The sequence below is a fragment of the Aulostomus chinensis genome, chromosome 24, assembly GCF_037954235.1.
Source record: "Aulostomus chinensis isolate RoL2024-O1b breed Wild chromosome 24, RoL_Achi_v1.0, whole genome shotgun sequence".
In the NCBI taxonomy this organism is placed as follows: domain Eukaryota; kingdom Metazoa; phylum Chordata; class Actinopteri; order Syngnathiformes; family Aulostomidae; genus Aulostomus; species Aulostomus chinensis.
The window spans coordinates 16,279,300-16,299,616 of NC_141343.1; the positions used below are offsets into that span (position 1 = coordinate 16,279,300).

The following is a 20,317-nucleotide window of genomic DNA, read 5'->3' on the forward strand; positions in this document are numbered from 1 at the left end:
CGCGGTTAGCATATTTCTTAGTTTAGGGGTCAGGGCAGAGAGCTCGGCAATTGAATTAAAGCAAAGTAGCCTCAGTGGCAGATTGCAATTTAATCTCAGGAGCGCCATGAGCTTGTGAAGAGCACAGTGACTCTGAGCCGCTTCACTCAGCTTCTCCCGCAGCAACAGATGGTCCACGGTGGATGCAGGATGCCAGAATACTGAGCCGCAAGGATCCTGCATCTCCATATCCACAAAATGATAAAGTCAGAGTGTTTAGGTCTCGTTGAATATCTGCAACAACGTCCCTTAACTCCTGCGCACAGAGGAGACTGAGGTTGGTGTTGGAGGAACGGCTCTGAGGGCTCTCCTGGTTCAGATCCAGTGGGTGTCAGTGGTCTGGTTCAGATCCAGTGGGTGTCAGTGGTCTGGTCCAGGTCCAGTCACAAATTTAGCCCAAAACGTTACGTATCTTTACTGCTCACAAACGGATTCAGTTGATTCATCAAAATAACAAGTAGCCACGACTGTGACGTCAAACAGTAGAGCAAACTAAAGAGCAGTGGTAGCCTTTGACTGTGTGTGTGTGTGTGTGTGGGGGGGGGGGGGTGATTTCTCTAACGCTTAATGGTTCCAGAGCAGCTTTTAGTTTGCCTTTGGTGCGACGTCGATGGGCATTTTCAGCATATTTGACACGAGGCGCGTGCATCAGTCAACACAACTGTTTGGTGCGGCTCTTGGCGTCACCACATCCCTTTGCTTCATCGATGGAGCCGGTTCACAGCTCACACAGAGAACACAAGGTTTTGGTTTCATTCTTAAGTTGTTTTGAATAAATACCGGAGTGTAACAGTGGTCGTGGCTTCTAGCCGCGCTGGCGTGTCCACCTCCCGTGTCGATAGTTGTAAGTTCGAGTCCAGTGGTGGGTTGCACCGGCTCCTGTCGTGTCTGTATCTGAAGCCTTTTCTGTTCCCTTGGGTTAACCACAACATAACCGTCACACACGGTGTTGCCAAAGTCTGGATCGCTACCCCGGGAAGAACAGCTTCAGGACCAGAAGTTTGTGGACTCTGCATGTCTATAAGATAACAGGTAAAAGGCTGTGACAGGCGTCCATCACCCATCATCTCGCCCACGTGCGTCCGTCCCCGCATGTCAGGACCTGGATACATAATGACTCACACCTCCTGGTGCACCTGTTTCCGCCTCTCATGGGGGTTTACACAGCCACTGTATGTTGTCTGAGTTCATCCAGGTTTTTATTTCGTTCCCTCAAGCTCTGGCATTGCTTGTTCCTCCACCATCCACTGCTTTTGCCGACTGAACGTGAGTTAATTTGAGGCTGAAGCAGTGGTGGAGAGAAAAGAGCAGACTGCTGTAGTTTAGCTGAGCCATGAGATCAACGCCCTCATTAGAATACTGCTGCCATGGCAACAGGAAACCAAACCGGAGCTGAGTGAGGGATGTAGAGAAAGAGGAGGGATGGGAAAGCAGAGGACAGAGGAGTTGATAGGGAAGATTTAAGGATAAGAAGGGAGAGGAGGCAAAAAAAAGGAGAGACAGGGACAAAAATAAGGAGTGAAGGGTTGATGGGGGATAAAGATTTAGGAGAGATGAGAAATGGAATAACAAGAGAAAATAGATGAAAGGGACGAGAGAAAAATTGGATGAGGACAACAGGGGAGAGGCAGGATGATAGAGGAGATTACTGGCAGGATGGTGGACGGAGAGAAAGAACCGAGAGACCGTAGAGAGGTGAAACTGAAATCTGATGATATGATTTTAACTTTACACAGCGCTTTGAAAAGAGCTGGAAAACAAACAAACAAATGGAACCAAACTTGGAGAAGTTCCCTGAAGGCCTTCCTGGGATATCACATAAACCAGAGTGGGACGGACATCTGGAAAGAAATAAAAACAACACAAGAACGCACAAAGGTGTGGAGAATGGAGACGAGGTGACCCCTCCCCCTTCTCTGTTTTCCTTTTTCTCTGCTTGTATCATGTAATTAAATCCTCTCATTGTAGAAAAACTCACACAACCATGCACAGCGCACAAATGACATCCCCAAATATCACTGCCAGGTAGCAAACATCAAAGAAAAGGTCAAATTAGAGAGAGAGAGATGTAAAAGGAAAGTAGGAAGTCACATCATGTCAATCAAAGTTGAGTAAAATCCATATCCAGAGGTGGAGGAAGCCGTGGCCAGATGAGGTGACTGCTGAAGGCTGTTTCGAGGGTTGCTGCTATTTTGACAGGAGATTTGGCTGGACTTGACTCGTGGTGAGTGTTCGCCTCCCATGTTCTTCAAAACATCACCAAGCTTTTATGCCCAAAACTCAGGAAAAATGTGTCTCGTCAGTGGGTTGGAGCAAACAACTCATAAAGCTGTATGTTGTATGTTGGAGGACTTGTGGTGATAGTGTCGACTCTCAGTCAGGCTGCCAGCAGGTGGCAAATGAGGGGAGCTGTACCTCTTCACCATTCAGCACAGGAGTGCCTCAAGGCTCAATCCTAGGCTCCTTTATGTAGTCCCTCTCCACCCAAAACGAAAGGCCGTTTGTGGATGACTCAGCAGTTGTGCGGTTGATTTGCGACGTGATGGGACAGCCTACAGGGCTGGAGCAGCTTTGCCAGCACTCCTGTTGTGGATTACAGCAAGGGGACTGGCACAGTGGTGGAAACGGTTGCGACATCTGGGAGGAAACAGCCACAAGGAGCTGACATAGACTAGCCAAGGGCATCGCTGTTGTTACGGCCTCAGGCGCTGCATCCTCAGTGGCGTCTGTCAGCCGGCGCAGAGCCTCCTGGCAGGCTGCTTCACCACCTGGTGAGGTGTCTGCACCAGCATAGACCACAAGACACTGGGGAAGGGGGGTGGCCCAACACATCCAGCCTCCAGGAGTGCAAACGGCACTTGAAAGTGTACAGTTGTGGTGTTTGTACTCAGCGCATGCTTGATTCTGCAGAGGTAAGGTGGCGTGTAGGTGGAAATTGGAGTCCAACGTCTCAATCAGTGATGGACTGCAATTAAAATGCGCCAGGGTCAAATTATTGAGGAAACGAGCCCACGCTTGTAAGAAAAATCTAACACCAAATGTTCAGCTGTCAAAAAGGAGCTTGATTGACAGTTTCAGTTGCTGACCTGAGTGTTTTTGGCCGCCTGCCTCTTCAAGCTCTCAGATAAATGATAGTTTGCGCGTCCTTGTGTGAAGGTGGATGTTTATTTACCTCGTTCATTTAATAGGCATTCTCTTTGAAAAGGAAAAGGCAGGTTTTCGACAGGCAGCACTCCATGATAGAGAACCTACCGTCTCACAAACCTCTCTGGAGGCTTATTTACAGTCCTGCCACCTCTTTTTTTTTTACCTGGCTAATCTTTCACACATAGACAGGAAGCAAGAAGAAAGAAAGTAAAAGAAAAAAAAACAAGACAGAAATTAAATGCTTTGTGGGTCTTGGAGGGAGCAGAAGGCGAATGGGAGGGGCTGAGGTTGGGGGTGTGGAGTGTTACAATGGCAGGAAGAAACAGAGAGGAAAGAAAAGACTGGGCTGTTGCGGGCGACTCAGAGGGTAGCTGAAGGGCTGACGGGGACCTTTGGTGTCGCGCCCTCAGTATTAAATCATGAGCTTTAATGAGATGTAGATGAAGCGATCTGAGTATTAGAGCAGGAAGTGACCTTTGATTTGTCATAACAAGCTGAACCGCGTCACCCTGTTTGGGATGATCCTTCATCGAGGCTTTTTCTACGGACAGAAACCCACACCCAAACAGGTGCAACCTACACTGTTTGCAGTGTGGTGGTGGTGTTTTCAGAGAAAGAAGAAGCTCCTGTCAACTCGTCTGTTTTACTTCAATTCACTTCTCTATTTTTACTCATCAGTGAAAAAGCCGAACGTATAATGAGGCGCCAGTGACGAGGGAAGCAGACTGAACTCAACTGATGAAACAGAAAAATGGGGCTCAAAATACCGTAGTCCTACTTTGTGTGCCTAAAATCTGAAATGTTTGGGCTCAATCTGACGAACCCCCTTCAGGTACTCCTCAGATATCCTGATCCTAGAAGGTGACTGTGACCTTGACCTTTGACCACCAGAAAAAAATCAGGTCACTCTGGCGTCCCAGTGGTTTAAATTTGAGGAAGTTTCCCCTCAAGGCGCTTCGGAAGTATTTCATTATTGAGAAAGGGGTGGAGCAAGGGACAAACTGATGGGTGCATGTCGCCGCTCCACAAAGCCTCATTGGTACGGTCCAGTGTCAACCCACACGGCCCACTTCCACTTTGCACAAATAAGGGCGTTCCTGGTCCACAGGTGGTCCACAGGTGGTCCAGATGTGGACGATTGAGGGTGAGGGGTGAGGTTCATAGGCCGGTACTCCCAGAGAATATCTGGTCCTGAACTGTTGCTGTAGTATGCTCCTTATTTCAAGTATAATGGCATGCTGATTGGTAGCCACCTTGAACCACATAGTGTCTTGGGTTTTCATGTCATCCGTCCGTCCCTTTCTCAGGCTCCACCTCGAGGGTTTCATCAGCTTCGCCAAGAACCTCCTGGATGAACTGAAAAGGTTTTGGTGCTGAGCTGTCAAAGTGGCTGTGAACGGTGCAAACAACCTCAGCCTGGAATTCCTGCAGATTTGTCAGGGATGAACCGAGGCTCAAACTGAGACGTCACAGACGCACACCAGCGCAATGCGGAATTTCTAATTATCAAAGGAACAGATTAGGAACAGGAGGTACAGCCTTGGCACAGTTGTTCATTTACGGGACGTTTGGTTCTGATGAACGAGAGTGTTTACGGCCTTGATTCCAGATGCGGTAACTTCATATCAGGCACACGGAGCTGAGGGGCCGTTAAAAAGAAGAAGAAAGCTCACGACTAAAAGATACAGGAGGGGCTCTTCAGATGATTGTTGTCTTTCCTGTTAAAAGGGAAATGTAAAAACACGACTCTCTCTCTCTCCCTCTCCCCCCTCTCTCTCCCCCCTCTCTTTCTCTTTCCCTCTCCCCCTCTCTCTCTGCCCCTCCCTCCAGTTCGTGGCCCAGCCAAACTGCCAGCAGCTTTTGGCCACGCTGTGGTACGACGGTTTCCCGGGCTGGAGGAGACGACACTGGGTGGTCAAACTGGTCACCTGCTTCATCATCGGACTCCTGTTTCCTGTCTTTTCACTGGTACGGCAGGAAGGAGGGAATGGATGGAGGGATGTGCTGTAGAGGTGGAGACACGAGGGGGAATGTGAGGACAGAATAAAGACGTAGGGGAAAAAGGGATTTTAGGGACGATCAGGACAGGGAAGTGTCAGCAGACTAGAAGATGGGAGAGTGGTGGCAAAAGTTTAAGGGAGAAAGGAAAAGTAGGAGGAGATTAGATGGATCCCTAATGTTCCGGGAACGTTTGGTGTTCTGTTTCCCGAAAAGAGTTCCAGGCTGCCTAAATGTTCTCCAAATGTTCTGACAGGGTATATTTGCGGAACATTCAGGAAACATTCCGGGTGATGTTGAAAGAACCTTCCCTCTTGGTCTGTGTTCCCACAACTATCTCAGAACCCTACAGGAACCTGTAGGTGACCGACAGACAGTGTTCCTCACTTCCTTGCCTCACCCTGTGTTTACGCAACTTGAGGGAAATATCAGGACCTTTCTACAGGAGATCTAGAGGGAACATCCTGCAGGTTCTCCAAATGTTCCCTGAAAACGCGCCACATAACGTCCCACGACACAACTTGATGTCTTGACCTTGGAGAATGTAGCTGACGTTCTTTCTGCTCGTAAAGACGTTCGACTATCAACATGGTATCGTTACATGCGATAGGAAAGGACAAGGCGTTACTCATCCTCGCTCCGGTTCTCTTCTCTGTGCAGATCTACCTGTTGGCGCCGAAAAGCGCGCTTGGACGCTTCATCAAGAAGCCCTTCATCAAGTTCATCTGTCACACAGCGTCCTACCTGACCTTCCTCTTCCTGCTGCTGCTGGCCTCGCAGCACATCGCCCGCACCAACCTGCACATGCAGGGACCCCCGCCCACCATCGTGGAGTGGATGATTCTGCCCTGGGTGCTGGGTACGGCCCTCCCATAATCCCTGCTACTCTCTGGGGGTGTAACCTATTGACATGTTCGCTGTACCACCATCCAGTTGGCCCTGCGGTGTCCAGTGACAGCTGATCGCTGGTCTTCATCGCGCTACAGTTTGACCCGCCCTCCTGAGCACGCCGTGTTAGAGCGTCGACTGACACCAGAGGTTACGGAGCTAGAAAAGTAGAGAAAAGTGTAATTTCCCTCCCCGATCAGCGTGGATGTTCGTGTCCCTGATTCAGACTGAAAAGAAGTGAAGATTCACAAACAAATAATGAGAGTTGATCTGATAAGAGACTCCTTTATAGAACACCAGGAAGAACCCATTAGAACCGTCTCCTCCAGACAGTTGAGCACCTTCAGTTCCATTGTTTGATTGCAGACGCCTCCGAGTGTGTGCGTGCGTGCGTGTGTGTGTGTGTGTATGTGTGTGCGCGCGTGCACGCGGGTTTGTAAGACGGAGCGTAGCCGCATGTGGGTGTGTGTGGTTGAGTGCTTGCAGTGTGGAGGTGGTGGTTTTGCGGGGGCGGGTGTGAAGACGAGTGATTGCATCTCCATATTCTCCCTCAGAGCTGACAGCGATCACCATCCTGTCCCTCCTCCCTGGGCTGTTACTGACACTGTAATTTGACCTTTGACCTCTACGACTCCTGCGTCTCAGCCAGGTGTTTTCACAGTCTGGTCCTCCTCTGGACGTCCTGATATACGCGGCTCACGCCGATGAACTCATGAATTATTGAAGCTGGTCGTCCGAAGTCACGTACGTCGGCGCTCGGCTGCCAAATATCCAACGAGCTTTGGAGCCACGCAAACACAAACCACTGATGTATGACATCAGCGTGCTCACACACGTGTGACTGGGTCTGTTTGCGTGGACATAACTCTGTGTGTGTGTGTGTGTGTGTGTGTGTGTGTGTGTGTGTGTGTGTGTGTGTGTGTGTGTGTGTGTTTCAGGCTTCATCTGGGCAGAGATTAAGGAGATGTGGGACGGAGGGTTCACCGAGTACATCCACGACTGGTGGAACCTGATGGACTTCGCCATGAACTCCCTCTACCTGGCCACCATTTCCCTGAAGATCGTGGCCTACGTGAAGGTACCTGCTGGTCAACACGTCCACCCGTTTAACCCCTCCCAGTTTCCTGTTGTCACGAGTTCCTCACACGTGTATTCAGGCTCAGAAAACATCCGATTTTTTCTTCTACAAATGCCAGTTTGTTTCTTACCGAGGTGCTGCTTCATAATCAACGCCAGCTTGGTTTGGTCCGTGTTGTTTACCACTTATTTCACCCACAACAGGTTCTTACACCTCTTAAATGTGCCACCTGAACTCTGACAGACCGCAGTCCCACTGAGTGTCTGAGCTTTGTCTCCCAACGACATGACTTCATCGTCTCAGAGAGTTTTCTCATGATTATATGTTTCTCATTAATTCGTCAGTTTAATCTCATAAATTAAGGATTTTCTTCCCCCACAAATTTAAAAGCTGTAATACCAGGACTACATTGGTATTTGTTGTTGTACATTTACAACTTTAATCCACTGAAATATTGTTTTCTCATGAATTCATGACTTGAATCTCGACGTCTTTCCCTCTCACAAACATACGAATGTAAATTCAGTGCTGCATGGAATTTGCAGATATTGACTGAGAATAAATGAAGCATCATAAATAATAGAGCATGAACGAACGCGCCTTCAACACATAATGTCAGATCCGTCGACTTCCATGTTTTTTAACAATGAACACTGCAACTCCCATGATGCTACGCTGCACATGACATCATCCTCACATGTTTTGTTATTGTTTTCATTTAAAACTTCAATCATGTGTGTTAAGTACCACTTTTGTTTGGCTGCACAAACTGCACACCTTCAAGATTTATGCATTTATTGGTAGCAAAGACACACACACACACACACGCACACACACACACACACGCACACACGCACACACACACACACACCAGACGGCCAGGCCATCTGCAGCAGCTGTGAGTCACTGATGGTGGTGGTTGGCCCTCCCACACACATGCATATAGCTGCACACACACACGTATGACGCTACTACAAAATAAACATCTAGAAGACTACACACAAATGCACATTCAGACAAATACACACACACACACACACACACACACGGGCAGTTGTCGGTGAAAAGAACAGTGTTTCTTTTCCTCTTTTGAATTTTTTAAATTCTCTGGAGAGCAGACAGTCTCGCTAAATTTTGCTCCATTGCGCAAATGGTGTGGTGCGCGCGCGCGCGCGTGTGTGTGTGTGTGTGTGTGTGTGTGTGTGTGGTGAAAGCTAATAGAGGCAGAGTTAACAAGACAGAAGTCCTGTGAAAGTCTAATATGGCTGAGTTTAGAAGGGAGGGGTAGCCGAGCATGAGGAAGACGGTGGGATGGAGGAAGTCCAGATTTGTGGGTGATAAGCAGCACCGACGGGTGTTGGCCTCAAAGCGACTGAGCGACTCAGACTCAACAAACAACACGCGTGTAACTCAGAGACTGGAGCGACTTGACGTGTCACAGGTCATGAAATCCCTCTGTTTCTGTTTGTCTTCCCTTCCTCTCCCTCTCTCCCTCCTCCAGTATAACTCCTCTCGTCCCCGGGAGGAGTGGGAGATGTGGCACCCGACTCTGATAGCCGAGGCGCTCTTTGCCATCGCCAACATCTTCAGCTCGCTCAGACTCATCTCGCTCTTCACCGCCAACTCACACCTGGGGCCACTGCAGATCTCGCTGGGACGGATGCTGCTGGACATCCTCAAGTTCCTCTTCATTTACTGTCTGGTAATCAGGATTTATGGCTATCTACACCTCGCCACGCCTCACCTCGCCGCGCCGCGCCACGCCGGCCAGAGCTGAGGGATGAATCAGAGATGTGTCACTCCTGTTTTTGTCTTTTTATTCATGCAGAATGCCTCATAGAAAACAAATGATTTGGAAAAAAACAGGAACAAGGACTTGTGGTGCTGGCGACACGCACCTCCTGATTGGCTCCTCCCTCCTTGACTAGACAGCCCCCTCCCCCGGGAGCGTTTGCTCACACCCGGTTTCCTGTGCTGCTGCAAAATTAAAATCAGGTCACGTGACGTTTGTTCGCAGGTGGACGGGTCCTGAACCTGAGAGGCGGGCAGACTCGGACCTGGTGTGGAACAGGTTTGTTCCGCTGCGTGTGTTGAGCGAGATTTGCCCCAGGAAGTCAGGTCTCAGTCAGGATTCCTCGCCGCTCCAACGTTAGTTTGGCTGCAGAAAGATTTGCGGAACGCCGCTGCCGTTGGCCTCTCCGTATACTTCTGTAGGTTTTGTCACTTGCTGGGTGAGAATGTCGTCGTTTCAACCTGTAATCTGTGGTTGTTTTATCTGAAAGACCTTATTTGGAGAAGTTCCCTCGGGAAATCCTCAACAAATTTGGGATAGCGTTGGGATGAATGTGAGGGCACGGTGACCTTTGACCTTACAAATCTTTAAATCCGCAAGTCCCAGTGAGTGTTTGTGAGGTGTTTGGTTCAGATCATGGACTCAGCAGCCTGGGATGTTGGTTCAGATCAGCTGGGGTGGGCGTGTCCTGAAGGACTTGCCGGACCTACTTCCTTGATCCCCTCTCGCTCCCTCCACCCTGCATATTTCCTGTTGATGATGCGAGCGCTCGCCGTACCCTTGATCACTCACAGAAGGACATTACAGGCCGATTTCATTACACTCACTGCTCATTAATGCCTTCTCGGGGGAACTCCTAACCTACAACACAAGCCGCATGTGAATTGCTCAGCTCCCCCAAGTCCCAAAATCAATCCCAGCGAGCCTGAGGCGCAGAATCGCTCCGCGCTGTAGCAGCTTTACGTAACACCACGCGTGTTGATGCGGTGTCCTGGTGGAGGTGAAGGCTGTGTTTGAGGACGCCCTGCAGCTACAGAGGCGCCGTGATATGATGTTGGATCAGAATGTCTTAGGAGGCTGATCTGAAAAAGGAACAATGGTGAGCCTGGAAATAGGAAAGCAGTGACTCAGCCCTCAAACCTGACTCGGTTCCTGGTTCTCAGGATATAAGAGGCTCCCATGCGTTTCCCTGGAATCATTTCTGATGGTTTCGGGGACTGTTATGGTTCTTCTTGTGTGCAGGTCTTGTTGGCGTTTGCTAACGGTCTGAACCAGCTGTACTTCTACTATGAGACCACGGCCTCGGAGGAACCCAACAACTGCAAGGGTATCCGCTGTGAACGGCAGAACAACGCCTTCTCCACGTGAGTACCTCCTCCGACGCTGAGGGCCAAACGCGCAGACATCGCTCAACAATCGGTGAAGACAATTGAAGACTCAATTGTTCAGAGAGCACCGAGGCACTGAACCTGACTCTGCTCCTCTTTGGGGTAGAATCAGTCAGAGGGTCCCAGACCCAGCACTTAGTGACTATGTAGCACTAACTGGGTTGCGTCATGTATGTCTGTTATATATATTAAAAAAAAGGGAGGAGGGCGACACTTCTTCTGCCACTAGATGGCAGTACCTGTGACCAAATCACAACTGAAACACTTTGGCGCTTCCTATGGGCTTTTCCTTAATTAAGTCTAAATTCTTGCTTGTGTTGTACGTCGCTTTGGACAAAAGCGTCTGCTAAATGAAATTGTAGAGTTGTAGAATTGTAGGATTGTAGAATTGTAGGATTGTAGGATTGTAGAATTGTAGGATTGTAGGATTGTGGAATTGTAGAATTGTAGGATTGTAGAATTGTAGGATTGTAGGATTGTAGAATTGTAGGATTGTAGGATTGTAGAATTGAAGACAGAGCGACATTTCCCTTCAGCTGACAACTATCCTGTCATAAGAACTGGGCTCAAGCGATACTTCCCTTCTATTTCACCTCTCTGGTGCTCTCACAAAGATGTTTTTCCCACCTAAATGGCTTCTTAGTGACTCCAGAATACAGGAAGAGCCAGCCACACATATGTGTAGCTTGAAGCTAACGGAGACTGACGGCTAACGACGGCTAAACTGTCCAAAAACGTCCGTTTACAGACATCGTTCGCTATAATCCCCATCTAGTTGTAGGTACTAACTCCTTCCATAACTTGCAAAATCTTGACCTGGAGTGTTTGGAAACAGACTTTGTTTGTTTAGCTGCTGTTAGCCGTCCATTAGCTTCAAGCTAATTATACGTGGCTGGCTCTCCCTGCACTCTGGAGCCACTAAGAAGTGGTGAAGGAGGGAAGAAGCATCTTTGAGAGCTCAAGGCTCCTGTCAGTGAGTACTTGGAAGATGAAGTACACTTTTCACAGGAAGTGTTGGATTAAGAAGGTGGATTTACTGATTTGTGCTACCAAGAAAGGGTTATCCAGCAACGTCTGACCCTCCAGCCCTAACAGAAATGTCTCTGTCAGCTTCGCTGTGACGGAGTCGGTCGTCAATCAGTGGAGTTCTTATCTAGAACGAACGTTCCAATCAATCATCAATATTCATCCCAATGACTGGTCCTGGCTGCCGCTCTGCCTTCCTCAGCAGACTTCCTCCCGTGTGTGTGTGTGTGTGTGTGTGTGTGTGTTTTTGAGGCGTGATTCAAACTTCTCAGTGACCCCTGCCAGCTTTTCTCATTCTCACCTGAAAACACGTCCATGGTCTCCTGGATGAGGGTTGCTGGCTGCTCCACGCCAAAAACCTGGCTCTTACCATGATGTGGTGCAACCATGCGAGAAAGTGTATGTGTGTGTAATGTATTGCTGATGCAGCACCTCCGAAACACACACACACACACAGAATGAATGTAATGACCTGTCCAGGCGTTGATCCACGGCGTTGATCCACGGGGTTGATCCACGGCGCTGATCCACGGCGTTGATCCACGGCGCTGATCCACGGCGTTGATCCACGGCGTTGATCCACGGCGCTGATCCACGGCGTTGATCCACGGCGTTGATCCACGGCGCTGATCCACGGCGCTGATCCACGGCGTTGGCCTTCAGGACCAGCAGCTTGTGCTCCTGAGGCTTCACTCACCTGCACAAGGAGAGCTTCTCACTAAACTACCACACTTTTTTTTCCCTTTAATCGTGGCGTGACGGCGTTTAAGTGGCGTTTCACTGAACGACGGCTGCTTCCAGCTCGGGTTTTACTTTGGTTTAGTTCTGGTCAACAGATCAGAAGAGGAGTAATGACATCATGATACTGATGTGCGCAAAGTTTGAATTCTTGATTTGCTGCGTCGTCCCTCCAAACCACGGCCAAGCAGGACGTACAGCGACGTAGCGCATTCATTGGCTCTGGAAGCTGGTGACGCTTCCTCTCCTGCTGCCTCCCCGAACTCAAACGTTGTTGGACACTGTGAAGGGAAACGGCGACCGATGGCGAGGGCTCCTACAGGAGGAGGTCTGCTGAGGCGGACATGTTCCCTGTCAAAGAGCCGCACATGTGACACAGACCAGCCCAGCATTAGCAGACAGAGACGTGCTGGCATGACGAAGAGGCCCGAGGGTGTCTGCACCACTGGAAGACACACACACACACACACACACACACACACACACACACACACACACACACACACGCGCACCTGCAGATCTTCATGGGTGCAGGAGCTGAAGAAGTTGAAGGAGCAGGAGGAGCTGCAGTAGCAGGCTGGGAGCCACGGTGACGCCTCCGATGACGCATTATACAAACAGAGCGATCGCAGCGCCGCAGGCAACGCAGGCTGCATCAACATTCATTAATCTACAATGCAGGGATTATTTCCTCTGTGTGTGTGTGTGTGTGTCTGTGTGTGTGTGTGTGTGGGTCTGTGTGTGTGTGTAATTCACACACTCTTACCAACATTTACAAGTTCATTTCCTGTTCCAGGTGTCACCCCGCCGCGTCTGTCCTCCCTCGTCTGTTCACACACTTATCACCGTGAATGTGTTTGTACACCGCGCAGCAAGTGTGCGCTCGTCTCAGCTCACTTTTATTCACCGCTACACAAACGCTGTGAATCCAGTAACTTGTGTATCATGTATCATATATGTGTGTGTGTGTGTGTGTGTGTGTGTGTGTGTGTGTGTGTGTGTGTGTGTGTGTGTGTGTGTGTATACACATATCTATATCTTATATTTGAAAAGTCAGGGAACATTGTGGTTCATTTAGAGGAGGCGCTGCTCGTCAGGAGCAGTCAGACCAACGTAACCCTGATGAGTTCATTTGAGGTTACACGTGGCCAAGGACTGAACTAGAGCTTTCCTGGCTGCAGCATAACTGGACTGTTATTTTATGACATCACACAGCAAACGCATGGTGTCGCTGGACCAAGGTGATCCGTGAATGCAGCGGTGGCTAGCTGAGCAATGCTAACTTTTGCCTGGGGAGGAAGTTCGCCACGGACGCACAACTGCAGCTTTGTTAGCTCGTTGTTAGCATCCGCCATCTTTACGCCCAAAATACTTGCAGGATTTACTTCCGTATTCGTGCCGAAGCGATGGACCAGAAGCGCCACCATGCTAACGCACTTACAGGTTTCAGAACGCAGTTCAACAAGAGAAGAAGAGATACAACAACAAACCGAAGGTAGAGGGGAGGAGGAGATGACGACAACATGATGAAGGTCGCGCAAAGTTCTTTGAATGTTTACAAAATTGTGACATGAAAGCAGAACTAACTGGATCAAATGTAACACAGATATGGTCGTAAACAGCAGCCTGCAGTGATGTAACTGTACACACACACACACACACGCGCGCGCGCACGCAGGAAACCTTACATATTCATGAGCATGATAAGCACTATAGGCTGGAATGATTTAATTGCACGCTGTCGGGCTGCCAAGCCTAAACACTCTCTCTCTCTCTCTCTCTCTCTCTCCCTCCCTCTCTCTCTTTCTCTCTCTCCCTCCCTCTCCTTCTCTCTCTCTCCTTCTCTCTCTCCCTACCTCTCTCTCTCACTTCTTCTCTCTCCCTCCCTCTCTCTCCCTCCCTCTCTCTCTTTCTCTCTCTCCCTCCCTCTCCTTCTCTCTCTCTCCCTACCTCTCTCTCTCCCTCTCACTTCTTCTCTCTCCCTCCCGCTCTCTCCCTCCCTCTCTCTCTTTCTCTCTCTCCCTCCCTCTCCTTCTCTCTCTCTCTCCTTCTCTCTCTCTCCCTACCTCTCTCTCTCCCTCTCACTTCTTCTCTCTCCCTCCCTCTCTCTCCCTCCCTCTCTCTCCCTCCCTCTCTCCCTGCATCCCACACAACTGCAGAAGTGTAACAGAAATGATCGCTGTAGCATTTTATGACTCGGCTTAGTGGAGAGGGAGATGGAGGGAAGGAAGAGGAAGAGATAGGGAGAGGAGAGGAAACAAGGGGAGGCGATAAAGAGAGGAAACAGGAAGAGGGGAGGTGGCGAGAAGAGAGGAAAGGAGATAAGGAGAGCAAGGGGATAGTGATGGACAAGGAGAGGAAAGGAAACAATGCAAGAAAAACAGATGGAAAGACCTCAAGTGAAAAGAAGTGAGGCAAGGAGAGGAGATGAGAAGATGAGATTAAAATGAGGAAGAGAGGGGTGAAGGAGGGGGTGAGGCAAGGAGAGGAGATGAGGTGAGAAGTGGATGAGGACAGTGAAGGAAGCCAGACAGAGGAGATGAAGGAAGACACAACAAAGAGGGGAGAAGAGAATGGAGACACCGAAAAAAGAGATGATAGGGAGAGGAAATAAAAGGAGTATGAGAGGAGGGAGGTGAGGAAATGAGATGAGAAGAACAGGGGAGGGAGGAAGGGAAGAGGACAGGAAATGAGAAAAATTTAGCAAAAGAGTTGATAAGGAGGATGGGACAAGGAAAGAATTAAGAGTTGAAATAAGTGGAGGAGAGGAAACGGAGAAGGAGAAAAATATGGGGAGGAGCAAGGGGGTGAGAAAAGGAGCCCATATACTCGTTTGCTCCTCTTGAAAGTATTTAGCACAAAGACGGCGAGGAGAGGAGGATGAGAGGAGGCTCGTAGAGATCTAGGAGGTCTCCTCCTTCTCGTCCCTCCTCCTTCCTCCATCGTCACCTCCCTCCTTTTCCCTTGTTTCATAACTCCGGCGCAATATCACGCTCTGTCGCTCCGTTCACCGTTGATTCGATTCCCATCCCCTCCTCATTTACTCGCTCACCTCCGTCGCTCGCCCTCGTTCGCTCACCCTCGCTCGCTCACACTCGCATCATTGCTCCGTCTAAATGCGCACACACCCACACACACACCTGACTGATGTCATGATGCACACTTCATATACACTCCCACCACACCCACACACACACCTGACTGATGACATGATGCACACTTCATATACACTCCCACACACACACACACACACACACACACACACACACACTACAAGAGAGTAAATGTTGTTGAATATTTTATGAAGCACAAATAAAACACCCCGAAGACAAGAACCCCTCCGTCTTCCCGTCACGCTCCCGATGTGGCGGCAGGTCCCGGCAGTTGTTGCTTCATTAAAGATTCAGTAACCTCCGCCGCTATGGTGACAGAGACAGACGACGCACCGGGCGGCGAAGATGTGGAGGGAGGATGTGACGGAGAGGGGCGTGGGGAAGTCAAAAATAGACGGCAGGCAGGCGTCAGCCGCTGAATTAAATTTTTTTACCACAAATACTCTAAAATAAAATACAACTGCAAAATGGCGACTTGCTGCCAGATGAAAGAAAACTTGCTTTCGTTACACTCTGACTCCGATGCCACGGAGGAACAACTACCAGTCCAGGGTTGTACCGTAGGGGTGACTTCGGCTGGAGGGAGTGTAACGTTAGCTGTTCGGATTTTAGCTTGGCGGAGTGTGACATTAGCTAATAGGGGTGCAACATGAGCTAGAAAGAGTGTGACTTCAACTATCAGGATTTTAACGTTTGCTTGAGGTTCTGTAGCGTTGGCTAAGAAGCCTCCTTTGATGCCACATTACCTCTGTAAGCTAGTATTGAAGGTGTATTACTAGAAGGACTTCAATATAAACTAGTAAGGGTGTAACGCTAACCAGTAGGGGTGTAACACTAGCTAGTAGCGGTGTAGCTTGTGGGATCGTAATGTTTGCTAGTAGTACTATAAGATTAGTGAGTGTGGTGTAATGTTATCTTTCAGAGGTGTGATATTAGCTCGTACAGGTGTTACGCTAGCTCATAGTAGAGTAATATTAGCTGGTAGGATGTAATATCAACTAGTCAGGTGTAACGTTAGCTAGTAGAGGTGTAATGTTATCTATTAGAGGTGTGATATTAGCTCGTACAGGTGTTACGCTAGCTCATAGTAGAGTAATATTAGCTGGTAGGATGTAATATCAACTAGTCAGGTGTAACGTTAGCTAGTAGAGGTGTAATGTTATCTATTAGAGGTGTGATATTAGCTCGTACAGGTGTTACGCTAGCTCATAGTAGAGTAATATTAGCTGGTAGGATGTAATATCAACTAGTCAGGTGTAACGTTAGCTAGTAGAGGTGTAATGTTATCTATTAGAGGTGTGATATTAGCTCGTACAGGTGTTACGCTAGCTCATAGTAGAGTAATATTAGCTGGTAGGATGTAATATCAACTAGTCAGGTGTAACGTTAGCTAGTAGAGGTGTAATGTTATCTATTAGAGGTGTGATATTAGCTCATACAGGTGTTACGCTAGCTCATAGTAGAGTAATATTAGCGACTAGGGGTGTAATTAACTGGTCGGGTGTAACTTTAGCAAGTAGTATTGTAATAGTAACTAGTAGGGGTGTAATGTTAGCTCATGATAACTGCACAATCACTTGCTATCTTTATTCAGTAACTTAATCAGTGGTGGAAGCACAGAAGTTTTCTTTCTGTTAGCTTGACTTTGCAACAAAAGTAACATGAATAACTTTGATTAATCCCTACCTTGATGGAACACGAGTCTTGTGTGATTAATTCTAGTGGTTCTCATGAGTAGGACTTAAAGTAACTTTTGTTTGGGGCAGTTTTGCTGTTGTTTGCCATCCGTGTCCATTAGCTTCAAGCTAAATATACGTGGCAGGCTCTCTCCACTCTGGAGTCACACCAGAGGGATGCATTAGAGCGCTGTGAACACAAACAGCATGACATTCATTCACTTCTTGTTTGTTTTTTTTACTTTTGTGTCAGTAAAACTTTGGTGGGATTCTTTCACCGACACAAAAGTCTTGTTTCTGTGTCTCAGGTTGTTTGAGACTCTTCAGTCCCTCTTCTGGTCGATATTTGGTCTGTTGAACCTCTACGTCACCAACGTCAAGGCCCGCCATGAGTTCACGGAGTTTGTGGGGGCGACGATGTTCGGGACGTACAACGTCATCTCGCTGGTGGTTCTGCTCAACATGCTGATCGCCATGATGAACAACTCCTACCAGCTCATCGCCGTAAGTAACCACTCGACCTCCTACTACCACACCTCCAGCTGCGTCCACCGTGTCGCTGCCATGCTTTAGTTTGAGGAGAAGCTTTTAGCTATTTAGGCAAAACTGGTGTCACGTCTTCTACGTGTCATTGCTTCATTTATAAATATAGTAGTGGTACAAGTACACATAGTACTCAGTATTTGCAGCTCCACCTCTGAGGCTGCCTCACATTGAGGGCGTGATAAACCAACCTCGTCTTGTACGGCTTGTTGGACGTATGATGAGGACGCGAGCCGCAGGTTGAGTCCCGGTTTAGGGGGCGGGGTCAGGGAACCATATGTGACATCATCTGTTCCCCCTGACTTTAACGTGACACCATGCCGGGCACGAGAGTGCAGTCATTGTGAAAGCAGTCTGCCTACTTGGTGCCTTACCAGGTCAGTGAGCATCATGTCATGACTTCCTCCAGGACCACGCCGACATCGAGTGGAAGTTTGCCCGCACCAAGCTGTGGATGAGTTACTTCGACGAGGGCGGGACGCTGCCACCTCCGTTCAACATCATCCCCAGCCCCAAGTCCATCTGGTACCTGCTCATGTGGCTCCACAACAAGCTGTGCAGGAGAGGCCAGCCGCCCGGGGACGACACACACAAGTGTGAAAACCTCCGGGAGTTCACGGTGAGTAAGGTGTTGCGGCGCCGACCGCGTCAGACATGGGCTCGGCTGCCGTCCTCTGCTATGCAGCTGCAAACCAAACCAAACGATAAACGGTGTCAGACTTTTATTCATACATGTGTAGACAACGTTGCTGCCGTGGCGACGGGCCGTCGCTGCACTCGCCTCACGTCAGCCGGCCAAACTTCACATGCAGACCTGCTACGTGGAGGCCGTTTCACAGTTTCAAGGAGAGCTCGTCTGCACTGAGACGCACATTTGGTCATTGTGGTGTGGTACCAGTACTCCCAGGCAGGAACACCAGGAGAGCACCGATCCTCCAGGTCATCAGATGACTCAGGTTAGGTTCCACTTCCAGAGAAACAGACGGGTTTAGGAAGTGGTGCCCGACCCTGATGGAGGGTCTCAGACTGCAGAGCTCCTCTGGGGAAACTGAGGTCTCTGGTTTCAGGTTTGTAAACCAATGTGAGGGATTTCTTTGTCACGTGTCAGGACAGAAACATGGATCAACGCTGCTGCCTCAGACATCCAGGATGCACTGGGGCTGGCGCCGTCTGTTTGAAGGTATATAGGTACATATACCTCATATATACCTCGTCTATACCTCATGTTTACCTGGTGTACGTACCTGCATTCGCTGGATTGATTGTCTCGTGTGCCAGATCCAGACACGCATGGAAGAACATCAGCTGTGCTTCGATACGAACACGGAACATCAGCAAATAAACACGTCCTGATAAACACATTTAACAGTCCATTCCTCTTGAGAGGCTGTGAGCAAGCAGCGCACACGCACACACACACACATGCACACACACGCACACACATGCACACACATGCACACGCACGCACACACATGCACACGCAGTGCAACTGGCATATTCACTTAATCTGAAGTCAGCTGAGTTATATAAGCCAACCAGCCCACATAGGTTCACAGAGCCACACAGCGCTGCAGAGATCTGATCGAGGTGTGTGTGTGTGTGTGTGTGTGTGTGTGTGTGTGTGTGTGTGTGGAGAGGATGAAAACAAATGTGTCTATTTGTAAATGTGCGATGGGGAGAGAGGAAGAGAAAGGAGAAGGGTGGATGACGAGGAAATGGAGACAGAGAGGTGAAGCGCTGTCATGGAGAACATGTAGAGGAACCTTGTGTACGGTGTATGCAGTGAAGTTTGTAGTATTTGGATGACATGTTTACTACACTCCTTGCAAAATACACGCTGTACTGCCCTGAAGTCACGTCATGATCGTGTTTCTTCTGTTGAGCCTCTGAACTCCATATTGACATTAAGAATATGACAAAAATTGAGGAAACGTGGAATCATTGCATGTAATAAAGTGCAAGTGCCCAGGAGATTGAAACTGTTTACGTGTTTGTAAGGTCACATGACTCCTGTCACATGACCGCAGGTCTCAGCTGGATCAATCATGGCTTCTTTTTGAGTTTTTCTCATAGCATCTCATCAGGACCGACCGTGTCGTTTGTGCGATATCTTGAATGCCATGAACCACAATAATAAAGCTGAACGTGCTCATTCAGTTTTGTCGTCTCGAGTTCACGTCACCCTCTCCCTTCAAGGACTCGCGGAAAGTGGAAAGCAGTTTTTGCTTCACAACTTCTGGCTGTGATAAACTGTGAGTTTGGCTGCTTGTTGCCGTTCACGCCTGCTGGTTTTAGTGCTCAGAGGGTTGAAATCCAGCTCCATCATACTGCAGATTATAATTATCCTACAATCTGGATCTCTTAATCCTGCTCTTGTCAAATAATGTTGCTTTATTTAAAAATGTCCTACATTTTTGATCATGGCAGCTCACGTTAGGAGCGGGGAAAAGGCCTTGGGAGGAGGAGGCCAGCACAAGACCTCTGCTTCATTTCCTATACAAGACCAGTTAGCTGGTTAGCTTAGCATGGTGAAGTTTAAGCTGAATCAACAAATACTTGCTGATGTCCAGACAACAAATCCTGGTCAGAATCTCAGCCCCCTCCAGGGTTGATGGGAGAAATCTCCAGGATCGGCCATGTTGGGTTGAGTGAATACAAACGACGGAAGACAAAAGGTGAAGGCTGGAATGTAACGAACCGACCGAATCTGAGTCTAACATGATGTCTGTTGTCTTGCCCGCAGGAGCGCCATGCTGACAGCCTGATCCAGAACCAGCACTACCAGGTGTGTACTGGCACTGCCTCACCAGTGTGTGTGTGTGCTTCGACAACATCTCGCCTGGTTTCCACACATCTGGAATTTGTAGACTGATACCCCCCCCCCCCGGTCC

At 48.8% G+C, this 20,317-nt stretch overlaps 1 protein-coding gene across 1 annotated transcript in view; it reads left to right on the forward strand.

Annotated features, from left to right (window-relative positions):
- trpc5a (transient receptor potential cation channel, subfamily C, member 5a) overlaps positions 1 to 20,317 on the forward strand; it is an 80,235-nt gene that overhangs the window by 48,221 nt on the left and 11,697 nt on the right. The window contains exons 9-16 of the mRNA XM_086196822.1: positions 5,017 to 5,154; positions 5,845 to 6,043; positions 7,011 to 7,150; positions 8,652 to 8,852; positions 10,185 to 10,306; positions 17,192 to 17,387; positions 17,836 to 18,045; positions 20,170 to 20,211. Coding sequence (XP_086052948.1) covers positions 5,017 to 5,154; positions 5,845 to 6,043; positions 7,011 to 7,150; positions 8,652 to 8,852; positions 10,185 to 10,306; positions 17,192 to 17,387; positions 17,836 to 18,045; positions 20,170 to 20,211 — 1,248 coding nt within the window. The remainder of the gene's footprint in view (positions 1 to 5,016; positions 5,155 to 5,844; positions 6,044 to 7,010; positions 7,151 to 8,651; positions 8,853 to 10,184; positions 10,307 to 17,191; positions 17,388 to 17,835; positions 18,046 to 20,169; positions 20,212 to 20,317) is intronic.